The following is a 17,066-nucleotide window of genomic DNA, read 5'->3' as shown; positions in this document are numbered from 1 at the left end:
TGCCCTCCGCTGAGGGTCTAACAGGGACGCGACGGTGCTGGACACCGTGTCTGAGTCACGGGAGACGGCCCAGCTGTGCCCAGCGGGCCAGCGCCAGACCCTGGCGTCCTCCATCTTCTCTCCTGAGCTCCCCCTGCTCCAGCTGCCTGAGCCACGGACCGCAGCACCACACACCCCCGCGGGGGGGGACGCCGCGCCCCATCCCCGCCCCGGGCCCCACCCCAGCCCCCCCGCGGGGGCCCTGACCCCACCGCCAGCGGGCACTGGCTGAGCTCCGAGGCGGCGAGCCGGCAGCGGGGACGCCCAGAGGGGGTCCGGGCGACTGGGGGCGGCGGCGGCCGGGCCGGGGCTCCCCCCCCGCCCGCGCTCGCCGCCGCGGTGGTGCGTCCCGGAGGTTACCGGAAGTGGCCGCGCTCGGCGCTGCCATGTTGAGGAGCCGCCGCTGCCGTTGCCGCCGCCGCCGCCGCCGCTTTGTTGTCGCCTCCTCCGGCTGAGGAGGCTCCCCGAGCGGGGGGAGTGGGGAGGAGGGGGGTCGGCCGCCGCAGCCATGGAGGCCAACTGGACCGCGTTCCTGTTCCAGGTACTGGGGGCCCCCCCGGGGGGGCACGGGGGGAACAGGGGGGCCGGGCCCCGGGCTGGCGGGCGGGCGGGCGCTCCTCCTCCCCTCCCTCCCGGCTCCGCTCTCCGGCCCGGCCTTAATCCCCCTTTGTTTTTCCGCCCGCCCGCCCGCCCCGGCGGAGCGGGGCTGCTGAGGTGAAAGGAGGCGGCCTCACGGGGTGCGGGGGAGATAGCAGGCCTCGGGGTGAACCCGGGGGCCCCCCAGCACACAGACGCACACACACACACTCACACACACCCTTCCCTCTCGCTCTGAAGGGGAAGGGAGGAGGCCGGTCGCTGTCACCACCCCGCGGCCCAGAGAAAGGAGGGCGCCGGGCCGCTGGATAGCGCGGGCTGCTGGGCCATTGCGTGCCGGCCCGGTCCCGCACGGTGGGGTGAGGAGGTCCCCAGGTCCTGCCCTGAGTCTCCTCCCCGCCACTTCATCCATCTTTCGCTTGTTCTCTTTTCACCTTCCTCGTCTTTTTGTGTGTGTGCGTGCGTGTGTTGACTTTCTGACCCCCTCCCGTGTCCCCGCGAATAGCGGGTATCCCTAGGTTCCCCGCCACTCCCCCTCACCGCCACCACCCCTCTCGTGTTTACCCAGTTGGGGGGGGGCGGATGTTGTGAGTGTGTATCCCCTCCCCAAACTTTTTCACTGGATTTACATTTTTTTTTCCCAAGTCTCAGCCGAGCCTTGGCAGCTGACACCTTCTCCCTCTGTCCAGCTCTCCCGCCGTCCCATTCAGCCTGGGGAATCCCCCAGCCGGGCCGGCCCGGGGCAGGCGGGGAGCGGTGGGGGCCGGGACTCCTGGAGGCCCGACCTTCTCCCGAAGCGCTTTTCTTTCTCGCCCACCTCGAACGTTTCCTCCAACCAAGTGGAGAGAGCAAACAAAGTCCGCTTACAAAGCCCCCAGATGAGTCACTCTCTGGGATGTTGGTCTTCGCTTTTTTGCAAGAAACTTGAAAGTGACTGTAGCCGATGTGTTTTGGCAATTCTCTTGCCCGCCCACTTTAGATGGGGGACCCCTGTTTGGCAGATCTAGGCTGGAACTTATTTTTTTCCTACTTCGTTTCTGTTTGCAAAACGAAGCATTCAGTGGGCAGTAGCGATGAGCTCACGGGGAAACTTCGGAACTGGAGGAGGTTAGGAAGCTCGTCACTTTTAAGTGCGTTCTTCCCGCCTCTCTGAGTTATTTTCCTTTGAATACTTCGTGAAATCCCAAACGCGTAGCTGGGGCGCTTGATACCTTTTGAAACTAACAGGAACGGATGCAGAATTTTCAAAAAATTACTCTCCCAGCCACTGGATTCATCCTAGTGGAGTTAATATAGAGAATTGGATAACTCAGAAATTACCTACTGTGTAGACTGGCCTGTTGTTTTAAGACATATTTTTTCAAATGTGGGCAATTTGATCTTTAAGTAGTTATGGAAATATATTTGGGCTTCTTAAAATCTAAAATACCCAACATTATGGAATTCATGAACTTCCCCCTTTTCTCATTCTGATCAGTGTTGTTTTATTGTACTTTGATGAGCTTGCTAATGTGATAAACCAACTTGAAAATGCATTGGAAAAGAAATGATATATAACTAGCATGCATCCAGGTTGGTGTAAAGGTGGCAAATACTTTCCCCAGAAAAAAGCTCAAATGGTTATTTTAAAATATGGGATTGATGGGCCACTGAAGTGATTTTCATGTGATTAAAAACCATATTAAGCATGGTGTCTATAGAGATTGAAAAAAAAAAAGTGTTCTTCATGTAAAGGAAAAACCCATAACGCATCTTTGGAAAGCTGGTTGAAAAATCTTTTGAAATACTTTTGTAAAGATTATTTTTCCCCTGGGTAAAACAAATGCCAAGCGTTTATTGATCAACTTTTTAATTAGATTTTATATTATTTAATTTTTTTCAGCTATTAAAATCTTTTTTTCCACCTGATGGAGAAGTGTGAAAACAAATATTTAATCCTGGGCTTGGCAATGTGTGCAGTGAAATTTGTTGGAAAACTTAAAATTTAGAGCCGAGAGCAGTTGAATGGGTAAAGAGAATATTTCAGTCTTTTCTATGGAAAGGTATGAATAGACTTAATCAGTTCTGGTTTTAAGTAATTTTCACTGGGGATATGGAGTTAAATTATCTTGTTTGTTTCCTGGAGCATCCTGTTGAATTTATTTTTTGAAACAATTTAATACCTGCTTGCTTTCCAGATAACTTGGTGGAAAGTGAAAGCTATAGCTATTAAAATGTTTGATGGATGATTCTTCTAACAGGACATTCAAGATATGACTCACCGATGCTAATTTGTTCAGTACAAAATCTTTTACCCTCTGGCACTGGAGATTTCATGGTGCCATATCCTACTACCCTGGGTGATGAAATAACATTTCTGTTTTGTTTCTTGCCAGCCCCAGGAAAAGGAAAGCTTGGGCAGGGTTAAAAAGCCTTGCAGTTGAAAGAGATGGGATATAAAATTAAAACTTTGGTTTGATGATGCTAGTCAAATAAAAGCCTACCCAGAAGTTATATTTTTAAAATAAATCACTTAACTGAAGGCTGGCCGTGGTTGTTATTTTACTCTGTCTCTCCCCCAGAGAACAAGTTGGGAAAACCCAGTTCCCCCTTAGAAGGCTTCATGTAGAAGTGTGGGGATCCTAGGAATCCTCAGAGAGTGATTCCTGTAGTGGTTCTGCAGCATTTCACCCAAGAAGCAGGGACCTGGTGTGACCCTCGTGTGAGAGTGAGCTTCAGCAATGCTGTAAAAATACTTTATGTTGCCACAGACATCTGAATTGGTAAAATGGCAGTAAGTGCTTTTAGTACTCCATCGTACTAATGGTTGTTTAGAGTTGAAAAATGCCTCTAAATGCTATAAGTCTGAACTTTGTCCAGAAGATCTGCATTCCCTATTATCTGATCTGTTAGCCTTTGAAATTGTATATCTTCAGCTATCTTCAGCTATTAACTATTTGTATACTGTATGGAAACTTGAGTATCCTACAGCCAGGTTGGAAAAGGGGTTACAACTGGAGTCCAAATTCTGTAAAGTTTCTAGTGATGTCACCTGGGTAGATAGACCCTTACATTTACAGGAGCTTCACAAATTAGATTAAAAGCGGACTGTGATTTGCTAGGAGCAGTTAAGTCCAGAAAGAGACTCATAAGTAACCACATAATTTCTGAGAATGCTTCCAGGACTCAAAGGGTGATTACATCAAAATTATTAAATTGAAACTGAGAACTCTGGATACCACACCTCCTAATCGTTTGGGGGAGACTAGTTCCAGGCTTAACTGTTATGCTGCCATCAAGTAAACATAGAAGCAATGTGTGGTAGATGTTCTTACCCATCAGAGGAGGAGCTGTGAGTGTGTGTGTGTTTCTCTTTGTTTTTTTGTCCTTAAGTTAGCTGTGGGACTTGTGGTTATAGAGTAAGAAGGGTAAGTAACTGTCTAAAGTGTCTAAAATGATGGGATGGGCCCCTAGTAGGACATTGTATGCTTAAAATATTTGAAACTCCTCTTGAGTGCATGCATCTTATTAGGATTACAAAACACAAGCATAGGGGCTTGGGCTCACTGTCAAGAGTTTCAAAAATAATGTTGGTAAAGAACAACATATTAGGAAGAACTATTTCAGGAATTTTTTCCATCATTTCCTAAATGTTTATCAGTATGGAGAATTTTGAAAGTATCAGAACCAAGAGAGTAACTACTCATAAATGTCAAGAACCTGATCCATGGTGAAATTTTGGTTTCATTGCGGCTAAAAGAATTTCCAGTGTGCAGCCTCCAGTTTTGGGAGTGGAGAAGCACATCATAACAGCAAATGTCTAATACTTTATTGAAACCTACAACTGCTGGAAGAAGATGAATATGAAAGGAATTTAAGTGTTTATAGTTTGTTTTTCTCATTAGTCTGTCTTTGAGAGTTTGGGATTTGAACAGATAGTGTTGCTGAAAGATGCAGACTTCAGTATACAATTAAATGACCTGAGAAACAACTGACAGGTGTTTGCTATGGGCTACCTTCACAGATGCCTTGCAGGTTGCTTAATAGCAGATTTTGTTTCAACCAAACCTTTTAGTAGAGTCAAGTGAAAACTTAAAGTTAACAACTAGCAAATGTATTTAGAGAACTAGATTTCTTTCATCACTTAGCAACAGCCCCTTCCTCAATCTGAGTTTTCTGATAGAAAGACATGATGCTTTTCTTCTGGATAATAGACAAATAGATGATTGTGTTATTGCGTGTATGTGAGTGTGTATGTGTGTATTGCTGCAGTAAGGTACTATTAAATACTTAAATCTGGAGTGGTTTTTTTAAGTAAGTTATTTAAACTTGGTTTCAGCGCTGACAGACTAATGCAAACTGATTTCATCAGCTGGTCTGTCCCTTATGAACCAGGATAGTGTGTAGTTTAGTCAGCTGTTTAAAAGCAAGATCACTGTCAGCAACTTAGTTGCAAAAGTTTTGTGTCTGCACAGTGATTTTTCAATGCTTTGTATTGTGAGCTCTTAGAGTAACTAGGTGGTTGCTGGATTACCGCTGCAGAGTAGCTTATAGGTTCTTTGACTGTTTCTTCTGGTCTCTATTGTCTGGAGCATGTTGAATTTCGAAGGCCATTGTGAGAGGCTGAGTTTCTGAAGTGTAAATGTTTGGTTTTAGGCCCATGAAGCTTCCCATCACCAACAGCAGGCAGCACAGAACAGCTTGCTGCCCCTCCTGAGCTCTGCCGTGGAGCCCCCTGATCAGAAACCATTGCTTCCAATACCAATAACTCAGAAACCTCAGGGTGCACCAGAAACATTAAAGGATGCCATTGGGATTAAAAAAGAAAAACCCAAAACTTCATTTGTGTGCACTTACTGCAGTAAAGCTTTCAGGGACAGCTATCACCTGAGGCGCCACGAATCCTGCCACACAGGGATCAAGTTGGTGTCCCGGCCAAAGAAAACCCCCACCACGGTGGTTCCCCTTATCTCTACCATCGCTGGGGACAGCAGCCGAACTTCGTTGGTCTCGACCATTGCAGGCATCTTGTCAACAGTCACTACATCTTCCTCGGGCACCAACCCCAGTAGCAGTGCCAGCACCACAGCTATGCCAGTGACCCAGTCTGTCAAGAAACCCAGTAAGCCTGTCAAGAAGAACCATGCTTGTGAGATGTGTGGGAAGGCCTTCCGAGATGTGTACCATCTCAATCGGCACAAGCTCTCCCATTCAGATGAGAAACCCTTTGAGTGTCCTATTTGTAATCAGCGCTTCAAGAGGAAGGACCGGATGACTTATCATGTGAGGTCTCATGAAGGAGGCATCACCAAACCCTATACTTGCAGTGTTTGTGGGAAAGGCTTCTCAAGGTACTGCATTTTGCTTTGCTTTGCTTTGCTTCATTATGGTATCAGTGTACTTCAGTTTTGTCTCCATGTGATCTAGAATGTTTATGTGAGAACAGATGTGGGCAGACCTGTGTTATTAGAGGAGATTGGTGATAGATAAGTATTAACACCTCCAGGTCTAACCCCAGTTTGGTGTGATTGACAAGTGGTGACATAGTGATTAACCTGTTTTTTTCACTTAAGTGCCTCGGTGGACTCAGGCTTTCATTTGGCACATGGATACTTATCACTGCAAAACCACCAGTTTTCAGTTCAGTTGGGGGACTAGACATGAGGCTCACTGGGCAAATTAAAGTAACATTTCTTGGAAGTTGGGATGACCTTGGATACTCTTAATTAAACTTTTAGAATGTTTTTTCATTTTTCTGAGAGCACCAACATTTCACTAATTTTCATTTATAAAAGCTTTTAGAGTTAATATAGTGGTAGCTGTTTCTGGCAAGTGTTAAGACTAAAACTTCGGGTATTTTGTAATTGTAAAGAATCAAGACCTAATATGATTTGATGTTGACTAGGAGAGAAAATTAACAGGTAGAGGCCTAAGACTTTGTTCATGGTAAGAGAGGGAAGGAGACTTGCACTGGGGGAGGGAGGTTGGTAATTCTGCTAGCTTTCCCTAAAATGCACCCCTTCCCAATCTGCCAAGCATGTAAGCATCACATAAGTAGCATTTCTCTGTGTGTTCGATTATATCTTCTGTTGAAACTCTCTTTTTCACAGGCCTGACCACTTAAGCTGTCATGTAAAACATGTCCATTCAACAGAAAGACCCTTCAAATGCCAAGTAAGAGTTAAAATGACTTATCCTTAGTGTAGCACTTAATGCACATTATCCAGAAGGTCTGAGCCAGTTGAATCTCACCATTCTTGAATAGTCTTAAAATCACTGACCTGAGTAAATGTGGCCCATTTGACTTCTAGTTTTATAAAATATAACTGACAGCTTCTGTTTCTGTAAAGCAAGATCATTTAAAAATTTAAGCGTGTTGTTTTTTTTAAGCTATATTTCCCTTTCTTTGGGCAATAGTATTTTTTGTTAGGAAAAAAAAGTTACAGTCTTGCAAAGGTGGTTGTGTATTTGAAATGAATAAAAGAATAAAGGGCTTTAATTTCTGGGTTGATTATTGAAGTTGTTTTAACTGTAATAGGAGAAAATAATGAATTTTTCTCCCAAATGTTACCACTTACTAGATTTTTGTTCGTTATTACCAAATTGGAGCACTTTCTAGTTGTTTAAAAATCTATTCCAGTTAATGATTTTATTTGACATCAATTATAATAACGAAAACATTAAGAATTTTGCTAAATCAAATGACTGTTTTAGGCATTGGTAATTTTAGTTTGTTGCTGGAAGTCTTTTAGTACACCTTTCAGTTAAGTTTGTTAATGACTGATTTTATTAAGTAAATGATTTGAATGCTAAGAAAGATCTAATTGGAGGAAGGAAGCTAGTGTCATTGAGTGAGTGCCTGCTGTGTATACCAGGCTTTTCTTAATCCACCAGTAATTTTGTGAGAGATGTTATCCCCATTTTACAGATGAAGGAAGCTTTCAGATAGGTTAACCAACTTGTTCAACATTACACCATTTAGTAAATTGTGGAGCTCAACTTAAACCCAGGTTTAACTTACCCTAAAGCTTACATTTTTTGTGCTACTCTGTGTTGATGTATTTTCTTCCTTCAAAATGGAAGAGTCTAAAATTTATCAAGAGTTTTATTATGATTATGATTCTAGGTAACATATGCAATTAAAATTCAACTAGTTGTCAGCTTGCTGATGTGGATAGGGTAATGCACAGAATATAACGTACTTCAAAATGAGTAGAACAGGATAGTCTATATTTAAAAAAAGTTTTCCTCCCTCATGCAGACGTGCACTGCTGCCTTTGCCACCAAAGACAGACTGCGGACACACATGGTGCGCCACGAAGGCAAGGTATCATGTAACATCTGTGGGAAGCTCCTGAGTGCAGCATACATCACCAGCCACTTAAAGACTCATGGGCAGAGCCAAAGTATCAACTGTAATACATGTAAACAAGGCATCAGTAAAAGTAGGTGGTGCTTCAGATTTTATTTCTTTTATATTTCAGATGGGTGAAATATGATGTTTTCATATTGTATCAAAGGTATTAATATTCACCTTACATGTTTCCTCCTATTGCCAACATGTGCAAACAGGCAACAATGGACAGAGTATATTAATGTCAGAACTATGCTTTACTTTCATGTATGCAAACAGCGTTGATAAGCTAATAATAACCTTTAAGGTGAAAGCAGTATTAATAAGCTTGCTTTTCAAACCCAAATCTGTAGAGAAATGAGATATCATATCCACTTGAAGGTTTAAATGCTTTGCTTGCCTTAAATTCAGAGTTGAAGATAGAATACTTGCATTTACCCAGGCTTTTTCTTTTAAGATTGCCCTAACCACTAGAAGAAGGCATTTTCCTAATCCTTTATTCTATTATATATGTACTTTATGCAGTAGAAACATCAAATTCTCAAAAAAAATAGGTGGCCACAAGAGAATGGGGAAGAAAGCTTAATGTGTGTTAATCTATCCATTTTTACTTCTTTGTAAGTACACTGGGTTTGTTATCTAGTATGTTGTACTTTATAAGCATTCACTTCTGTTTTGTTTTTGTTTTTGTTTTTGTTTTTATTGAGACGGAGTCTTCACACTGTTGCCCAGGCTGAAGTGCAATGGCACGATCTCGGCTCACTGCAACCTCCGCCTCCTGGGTTCAAGTGATTCTCCTGCCTCAGCCTCCCAAGTAACTGGGATTACAGGTGCACACTGCCATGCCCGATTACTTTTGCTACTTTTTTTGTATTTTCATAGAGACGGCGTTTCACCGTGTTGCCCAGGCTGGTCTCGAACTCCTGAGCCCAGACAGTCCACCTGCCTCGGCCTCCCAAAGTGCTAGGATTACAGGCATGAGCCACTGCACCCGGCCTATAAACATTCACTTTTAGTGTACATTATTGTGGTCAAATAAAAAATTTTGTTGAATGTTGATTAGTCCTATATTAATATCAAACTTCCATTTTTAAAGACACTTGCTTTTTTTTTTGATGGTTTTTTTTTTATAGCAAAGAGTCCTTTTCTCTTTTATATTGATTTTTGCTAGTTCTCTAGACTTTTTAGTGCTTGTTTATTTTGACCAATATAGACACAGCAGCAAAAAAGATGCACTTACTAAGAGCTATCAGGTTAAATGGTTAAGATCACAGAAGCATGAGAAGTCAATTTTGAAAAAAACGGCAACAGTTTTACAGGTAAATACAGTGTTTTTGGTTTGTCTTTGTAATAGCATGCATGAGTGAAGAGACCAGTAACCAAAAGCAGCAGCAGCAGCAGCAGCAGCAGCAGCAGCAGCAGCAACAACAACAACATGTGACAAGCTGGCCAGGGAAGCAAGTAGAAACACTGAGACTGTGGGAAGAAGCTGTTAAAGCAAGGAAGAAAGGTAAGGCACAGCTTCCAGTGTTGAAAATATGGCTAGAGAAGTGTTTTCATTTAGTATGCCAAGTGATCAAAGTAGAGAAGCCACAGTTTTAGGAAATCTAGCTTAATGGAAACATGGAAATAGTGCATGCTGGGAAATATCTGGTAAAGTATAGTTATTGGCAATAAAGTGTCCAGATAAGTTATTACTAGGAATTAAAAGTTCTCAGTACTTCCTATCATGTTCTTTCTTTTGATGTACTTTTTGCTACAAAACTGGATCCAAATTTGGTCCTTTGCTATGCTCAGAGTTGCATTTTTATATTCAATTTGATGTCAACCTCCATGCATTATGGGCTTTTTTTTCCTTTCTAAAATATCCCCACTTTAAGAGGTGGATATCCTTGTGTGTACATAAGTTCATTTTCTTACAACTGTGCTATTTTTGCTCTGTAGTGTTCTTTTTCATTGTATTATTTATTACATGTTTCAGATTCTGTAGTGTTGATGTCTTTTCTCTTGGACACACCCTTAATCTCCTTCAGTCTATCACTGGCTGGCCTTAACATATCTAGTCTTCTGCTGCTGAGGACTTTACTGTAATTGTTTAAAAATTTTTAAATGGTTTGCTTTTCTCTCATGTGTATATTTTCTAACGAATCAGTTGGAGTATCAGTTTTCAACGTACTTTTCAACTTACTAGTACAGCTTTGGCTTCTGGACTATTGTGCAGCCATTTCAAATGAATCATTTTGTCAATGTATCATGAGCCAAAGGACAGATTTGTAAATTCCTTCTTCCTCCTCCACCTCTACAATGTCTTACTATGTTAAATGTTAAGGAATCCTCTATCTGTGGGCTCCTCTGTATGTAATTCCTTTTCTGTGTAGTTTCTTCCATCTTTTGCTTTCATGTAGTGTGGCTCTTCCCTTCCTCAGAGTGATCCTTCTGTTTTTTTTTTTTTTTTTTTTTTTCTTTTTTAGACAGAGTCTCTCGCTCTGTTGCCCAGGCTTGAGTGCAGTGGCGTGATCTCGGCTCACTGCAGCCTCCGCCTCCTGGGTTCAAGTGATTCTTGTGCCTCAGCCTCCCGGGTAGCCAGGACGACAGGTGTGTGCCACCACACCCGACTAATTTTTGTATTTTTACTAGAGACAGGGTTTTGCCGTGTTGGCCAGGCTAGTCTTGAACTCCTGATCTCAAGTGATCCACCTGCCTCAGACTCCCAAAGTTCTGGGATTACAGGCATGAGCCAGCACACCTGGCCAGAGTGATCTCTAAACCTCCTATACTTGGATAAAAATAAAAGGAATAGCATTCTTTTTTTTTTTTTTTTTTTTGAGATGGAGTTTTGCTCTTGTTGCCCAGGCTGGAGTGCAATGGCATGATCTTGTCTCACCACAACCTCCGCCTCCCAGGTTCAAGCGATTCTCCTGCCTCAGCCTCCTGAGTAGCTGGGATTACAGGCATGTGCCACCACGCCCAGCTAATTTTGTATTTTTAGTAGAGACAGGGTTTCTCCATGTTGGTCAGGCTGGTCTCGAATTCCCGACCTCAGGTGATCTGCCCGCCTCACCCTCCCAAAGTACTGGGATTATAGGCGTGAGCTACTGGGCCCTGGCGACATTCTTTTTCATACATTTACTGGCATTGGAAGAAAAGAATGCAGCAGTCCGTATAGGCTTTTCATCATTCCTCAGGTGCTGCTTGTTCCTAGCTTCCATCTGAAGATTTGTCATTATTTTAATAAAATGTTTTGGCCAGGTGTGATGGCTCACACCTATAATTCCAGCACTTCAGGAGGCCAAGGTGGGAGGATCACTTGAGGCCAGGAGTTTGAGACCAGCCTGGGCAAGATGGCAAGACCCCATCTCTACAAAAACTCAAAAAAAAAAAAAAAAAATTAGCCGGACGTGACAGTGCGTGTCTGTAGTCTCCGCTACTCAGGAAGCTAAGGTGGGAGGGTCACTTGAACCCAGGAGTTTGAGGCTGCAGTGAGCTACAATTGCGTCACTGCACTCCAGCCTGGACAACAGATTGAGACCCCCATCTCAAAAAAAACAAAACAAATGAACTTTTGTGTTAGAATGGGGAGAGGGGACGGGCAATGGGGAGGAAAAAGTGTAGTGCTGTGATAATTGTATAGTGGGTTGAAAGTATATTATGAAGGGTATTTTACTTAGAGAAGGAGTAAAAATGTTTAAGTCATAGTAAAAGGACACTGTTAGATTAAAAAGAAAACACGGAGGAGGAGGTAAGGGGGTCAGCAGATAAGAGAGTAAAAATTCTTTGGTGAAAGCAGGTGGAGAATATCCTCAGCAATACTCCCAGCACCTTAAAGTGAATTGGTTTTCTCTCTCAATCTCTCTCGGTGTACTCCTCTATTTGGTATTGTATTTCAATTTGCTTGCACAGTAAGACTTGATTGTTTAGCTCATCTTCTGACTTCCATGAAACAAAATGTTATTGTATTCCCATTTGTAGCGTGAATCTCTCTCAAAAAGACCACTGATCTTAGAAACCTCTGTATTCATGTTAGTAAATGTCACATTTTAGAGGAGAGGAGACTCCTGACCTGAAAATCTAAACTTGAATCTATAACGTCCTTTAAATATTAGGCCTAAATAAGGTAACATAAGTTTTCAAACCTGATCGACAATCATATTGTCTGGGAAGCTTTTTAAAAATACACATTTCACTATTGATTCTCCTGGAGTCCTTTGTTTTTGTTTTGTTTGTTTGTTTGTTTGTTTTGAAGTCCTCTAGATAGTTGATTTTGATAATCAGCCAGGTTTGGGAATCCCTGATAGGGAGAATGGTGTATGCCAAAGTTACATTGTATTGATCAAGTAAGGGCTGCTTGACTCAAGGGTCCCCCTGCGGTGATAAGACCTTTGTGGATCATATACAGATCTCTATCTTTAGTTCAAGTATATTTCTCCATTTTGATAGCCAAGTCACAGCTAGCCTACCCATCATTTTACTGCTGTTTTCTGGTGCTGAATTTTGTTGAGGGGTGGGTTGGGGGTGTCACCTTGAGGGGAAGTATTTTTTAAGAAGTGTCTAGACCTGGCTCACACCTTAATCCCAGCACTTTGGGAGGCTGAGGTGGACAGATCGCTTGAGCCTAGGAGGAGACCAGCCTGGGCAACGTGGCGAAACCCAGTCTCTACAAAAAACACAAAAAGTAGCTGGGCGTGATGGCATGCACCTGTAGTCTCAGCTACTTGGTAGACTAAAGTGGGAGGATTGCTTGAGCCTTGAGGGTTTGAGGCTGCAGTACGCTGTGATCATGCTACTGCACTCCAGCCTGAGCAACAGAAGGAGACCCTGTCTCAGAAAAAAAAGTGTCCAGGTTTTGTTGGATAAGAAGGACCAGGGTCCTCTAACTCACTGCAGGGTCTCCTTGCCTAGCTAGTTCTCTTTGGTATGCTTGGTGGTATGTGTAATATGTAGAGTTAAAGATACTAGGCATAAAATAGGTGATTGTGTCAACATCAGAAACAAGAAGAAATGGGAGTGAGGAGAACATGAACTTATTGAGGAGTATTTTTTTCTTTCCTAATGTAGTTAAGAAACATAACCAGAAAGAATCAGATTATTTAACTGAAACATATTTCTAAAACTGAAACAAACAGATGATACTAAAATAGCTTGTTTATCATTCCCCAATTATGCATTTTTAAAACCTTCACAGAATGTGGCTTCATGTCTCAGGCTTTAACATACTTATTGAGTATGCACACCTCTCTCTGCTAGTTACAGTGTGCCTTACGAGAAGATTTTTCTGATTATCTGTTATTGTGTAACCATTGGCCCAGCTCTGTGTAAACAAGCTCTTTAGCCTGGCCTGCTGGAGGTTGGCTCTTCCCAAGAAAGTTTTTAGAACTCAGAGGAACTGCATGAAGTAGTAGTGAGAACACTTAGCCCTGCATTGCAGAAGTTAACTGATCCTCTCAGCATCACTGTGAGGTAGGTAAGTAAATCTGAACTTGAAACCTAAAGTGCAAGGCTAAACAAGTTGCTTAAGTCCTTGCAGGAGGTATAGCATCAGAAGGTGATTCATACACTGGGATCCCTGGCCCCCAGGCTTGTGCTCAGAAAGATCCTCTGTTCTGTTGACCACTTGATAGAAAACTGGAATTTGATTTATTAAATGTTTGACATTTTTAATGAAAAGAAATTGATTCAGAAACTTTGTGAATTTTGCTCACTGTTTTGAGAATCTAAAGACCCTTTTTCTTCTTATTTTAGAAGCTGCTAACCTGTGCCAAACCTCCACGGCTGCTACGACACCTGTGACTCTCACTACTCCATTCAGTATAACATCCTCTGTGTCGTCTGGGACTATGTCAAACCCAGTCACAGTGGCAGCTGCAATGAGCATGAGAAGTCCAGTAAATGTTTCAAGTGCAGTTAACATAACCAGCCCAATGAACATAGGGCATCCTGTAACTATAACCAGTCCATTATCCATGACCTCTCCTTTAACACTCACTACCCCAGTCAACCTCCCCACCCCCGTCACTGCCCCAGTGAATATAGCACACCCTGTCACCATCACATCTCCAATGAATCTACCCACACCTATGACATTAGCCGCCCCTCTCAATATAGCAATGAGACCTGTAGAGAGCATGCCTTTCTTGCCCCAAGCTTTGCCTACATCACCGCCTTGGTAAACAGTATTATAAAATCAAAATATGGGTAAAAGTAAATATTTACCAGCAACTTAACTTTTAGTTGATTAAAGCAAAAACTAAACCATGAAATTGGGAGATTTTATTACATTAGTTAATAAGAGTGTGGTAGCATTTTCCTCCAATTTGGCTGGGATTATTCAAAGTAGGGTGTGTATGTAACTTATCACTGGACCACTTTAGTTTAATCAGAAATTCCTTTTAGCTGACAACATTGCTTAAACAGGATAGTAGTTGGCAAGATGAAATGCCAGAATTAAAACCAATCATAAGTAGAACCCACTTCAAAATAAAAAAACAGCATTACTATTTCTAATCCCAAGGAATCACTTTATTGTAAACACTAGCAGAACTCTTCTCCCTATACAAGGTGGATGGCTGATTTTAACCTGAAATTTTAAATCCACAGATTGAGAGCTAGTGTAGAATTGTCTGTGTTTATTGTTTTTATGAGTAAATACATGCATTGTCATAATAAAATGCATTTCAGAGAATATGCATTTTACCTTTGGGAATATGTTAATTTCAGGCAGCATTCCCTATGGGAAAGGTGATACCAGCTCTGATATGCAAAGCATATGATAATTTATCATTCTAACTTCAACGTATAATAGGGATTGTGACCTGATATTTGGAGATGTAAATATTGCTCAGCATATTAATCCCGATGGAATATAGCATTGTAGTTGACTTTTTAAAAAAAAAAAAATTTAAAAAAAATCTACAAATTGTGTTTTGCTAAGAAAAGCCTCAACTGACAGAGGAGAAGTCAAGTGTGTGGACAGGCAGGCTCCTAATAAACAGAGTCCAGTGGGATTCCTATTTAGGAGCCAAGGAGTACTTTGGAACAGTTCAAATATATTGCTTTAAATTGGAAGACGCTGGAGGCACTGGGATGTGATATGCCCCTCTCTCTCCCAATCAGAGCCTGTTGATATTACAACAGGGACAGATGTGTTAGTTGCTCACTAGAGTTTATGTCTTATATTAAATTGTATACAGTTTTTATTCTAACCACTAACTAGGTAGTGTATGCCCCTTCAGAACATGCAGAGTGTATCTTTTTTTAAATTTCTCCTGTTTCTTAAGTATTGCGCAGATTTGTTCAACTTTGTAAATATGGACATCACTTTTTTTTTTTCTTTGAGAAAACACTTGTATCAGCTTTGTGGTGTTTTCAGGGAGACAGCTGTCTGCATTCCCTGTAGAAACCCAGCAATGATTATGCACGTTGAGACATGTGCTTTTTATTTCTTAGCAAGATATTTTATCTCTGTACATAAAGTAGAAACCAAAAGCTAGGGAAACAGATACTCTTTACACCATCATGCCACGCATTGTTTTTAAAGCATTGCGTTAAAAAAAAAAAATTAACTAAACCAAGACGCTGTGATTTTTTTAAGTTGCAATATGTTTTTGGTTTTTTTCATTTTTTAATCATTGCAGTTAAGAGAAATGGAAATTAGTTGTGTTAATCTTGCAGAATGTTTGCAGGACTGACTATCAAACTGGATGATTTCCGTTTATACCCTACTGTGTCAGTTCAAGCATCAAAATACCTTGCATCTGAGACAGACTTCCTACATCAGGGACAGGTATCTGTGTGTCATTATACAAAACAGTTCTAGGGGGTTGAACTACATAGTAAAAAAATAAAATAAATAGTACTTAGTGTAAAATAATTTTATAAATGATCTTTTGTACTTTAGGACATTAAATTGTACAACTTTTGTATATATAAAAGCTTAGGAACTTTCTGTTTAGCAGGAAGGCAACACATTCCTACACTTTTAATGTATATGTTTGTTATAATGTCCATGTAAACATGCCCTATGTTTGTGCCTTTTAATTAGTTTGTCTCAATAAACAAAATGTAGAGAAAAATATGTAGCTATGACTTTGTTACAACTGTTCTTATCCACAGTACAAAAATGGTTTGTTTTTAATATGTAGAGCATTATGTGTGGACTACTGGAAGGACTCGTGTAGGGAAAGCCCAAGAATGACCTTGCTGAGGCCTGGATTGGGAGGCACAGTGGCCACATTTGGAGGAAGTTCACATTTCCTGGCCTGCAGACCCAAAACTGGGTTCTGGCTCTGCCTGCTGGGATCTGTTATCTCTGGTGGGCTGGCAGTCATAATTCACAATTCAGACAGCCCAGGCTTCCTCCACAGTGGTCCAAGGAGCAGTCCTCAGTGGGGGCAGGTGTGGGCCCTACCCCTAAGCTAGAATGTGGTTGTCAGAACCCTGAAAGTATTAGTTCTAAAAAAAAAAAGATATATACTAGAAGTAATTGTTTTATCAATTCATTGTATAATAAACAGGAGTGAGACTTCATTGTATGACTTCAGTTAAAATACTATTTTGTATGCATTCTTTATTCACTTAAGAAGCTTGTCTGCAATAATAAAGCCACGTCATGTCTTCTTTTGGGAGGGAGAGAGTCGATGGCAGGAGGGGGTTTTGGGTGGGCCACTGAAAAGGGGTACCGAATAGGTTGTGTGATGAAATTCTCCTGTGTCTTGGAACTGGAATTGAGTTTCGATGTTGATGAACTGATTCAACCAGGTGTTGAAGGCACAACGGCCACTGCTCTACGAAAAGGCAGAGTACGTTTTTCCCTTCTGGTTGTAACCTGGTTGAGAGCTTCCCCTTTATCAGATTGGCAGCTAAACAGTTGTATTAGATAATCCTTAAATCTGACATCCAGCCTGTTACGCTCTAGGGCTCGCTGCTTGGCCTGCGTTTGCTTTTTATTGTGTATCCGTTCCCCTCCTACGGTGTGCTCCTAAATGAAGGTTTCTATGTAAGCAGATGATGATTTTACCTGTCAATACCAGCACTGTATTACTAACATGCAAAATACTGCAGATTTATTTTGAAAATTAAAGTTAACCGGTCACAAATGTTA

At 41.9% G+C, this 17,066-nt stretch overlaps 1 protein-coding gene across 3 annotated transcripts; it reads left to right on the top strand.

Annotated features, from left to right (window-relative positions):
• The first annotated feature begins 309 nt into the window (after positions 1-309).
• On the top strand, positions 310-17,066 carry VEZF1 (vascular endothelial zinc finger 1). 3 transcript variants are annotated; one of them, XM_063599290.1, is made up of 7 exons: positions 622-995; positions 3,198-3,409; positions 5,272-5,966; positions 6,726-6,789; positions 7,877-8,060; positions 9,324-9,479; positions 13,709-17,066. In XM_063599290.1, the coding sequence occupies exons 2-7, from the start codon at positions 3,404-3,406 to the stop codon at positions 14,134-14,136; spliced, it is 1,533 nt and encodes a 510-aa protein (XP_063455360.1). In that variant the 5' UTR covers positions 622-995; positions 3,198-3,403; the 3' UTR covers positions 14,137-17,066. The 3 variants fall into 3 exon arrangements, with proteins under 3 accessions (XP_034798436.2, XP_034798435.2, XP_063455360.1); XM_034942545.3 differs by lacking the exons at positions 622-995; positions 3,198-3,409 and adding an exon at positions 310-580; XM_034942544.4 differs by lacking the exons at positions 622-995; positions 3,198-3,409 and adding an exon at positions 369-580 and having other exon boundaries at positions 7,859-8,060.

Source organism: Pan paniscus, chromosome 19 (genome assembly GCF_029289425.2).
Source record: "Pan paniscus chromosome 19, NHGRI_mPanPan1-v2.0_pri, whole genome shotgun sequence".
Classification (NCBI taxonomy): Eukaryota; Metazoa; Chordata; class Mammalia; order Primates; family Hominidae; genus Pan; species Pan paniscus.
This window is presented reverse-complemented; position numbering and strand designations above follow the sequence as displayed.

Coding starts and splice junctions, on each gene's coding strand:
- VEZF1 (XM_034942544.4), top strand. CDS start 548: ATGGAGGCCAACTGGACCGCGTTCCTGTTCCAG. Junction 6,790..7,858: donor AAAGACCCTTCAAATGCCAA/GTAAGAGTTAAA, acceptor ATTTAAAAAAAG/TTTTCCTCCCTCATGCAGAC. Junction 8,061..9,323: donor TAAACAAGGCATCAGTAAAA/GTAGGTGGTGCT, acceptor TCTTTGTAATAG/CATGCATGAGTGAAGAGACC.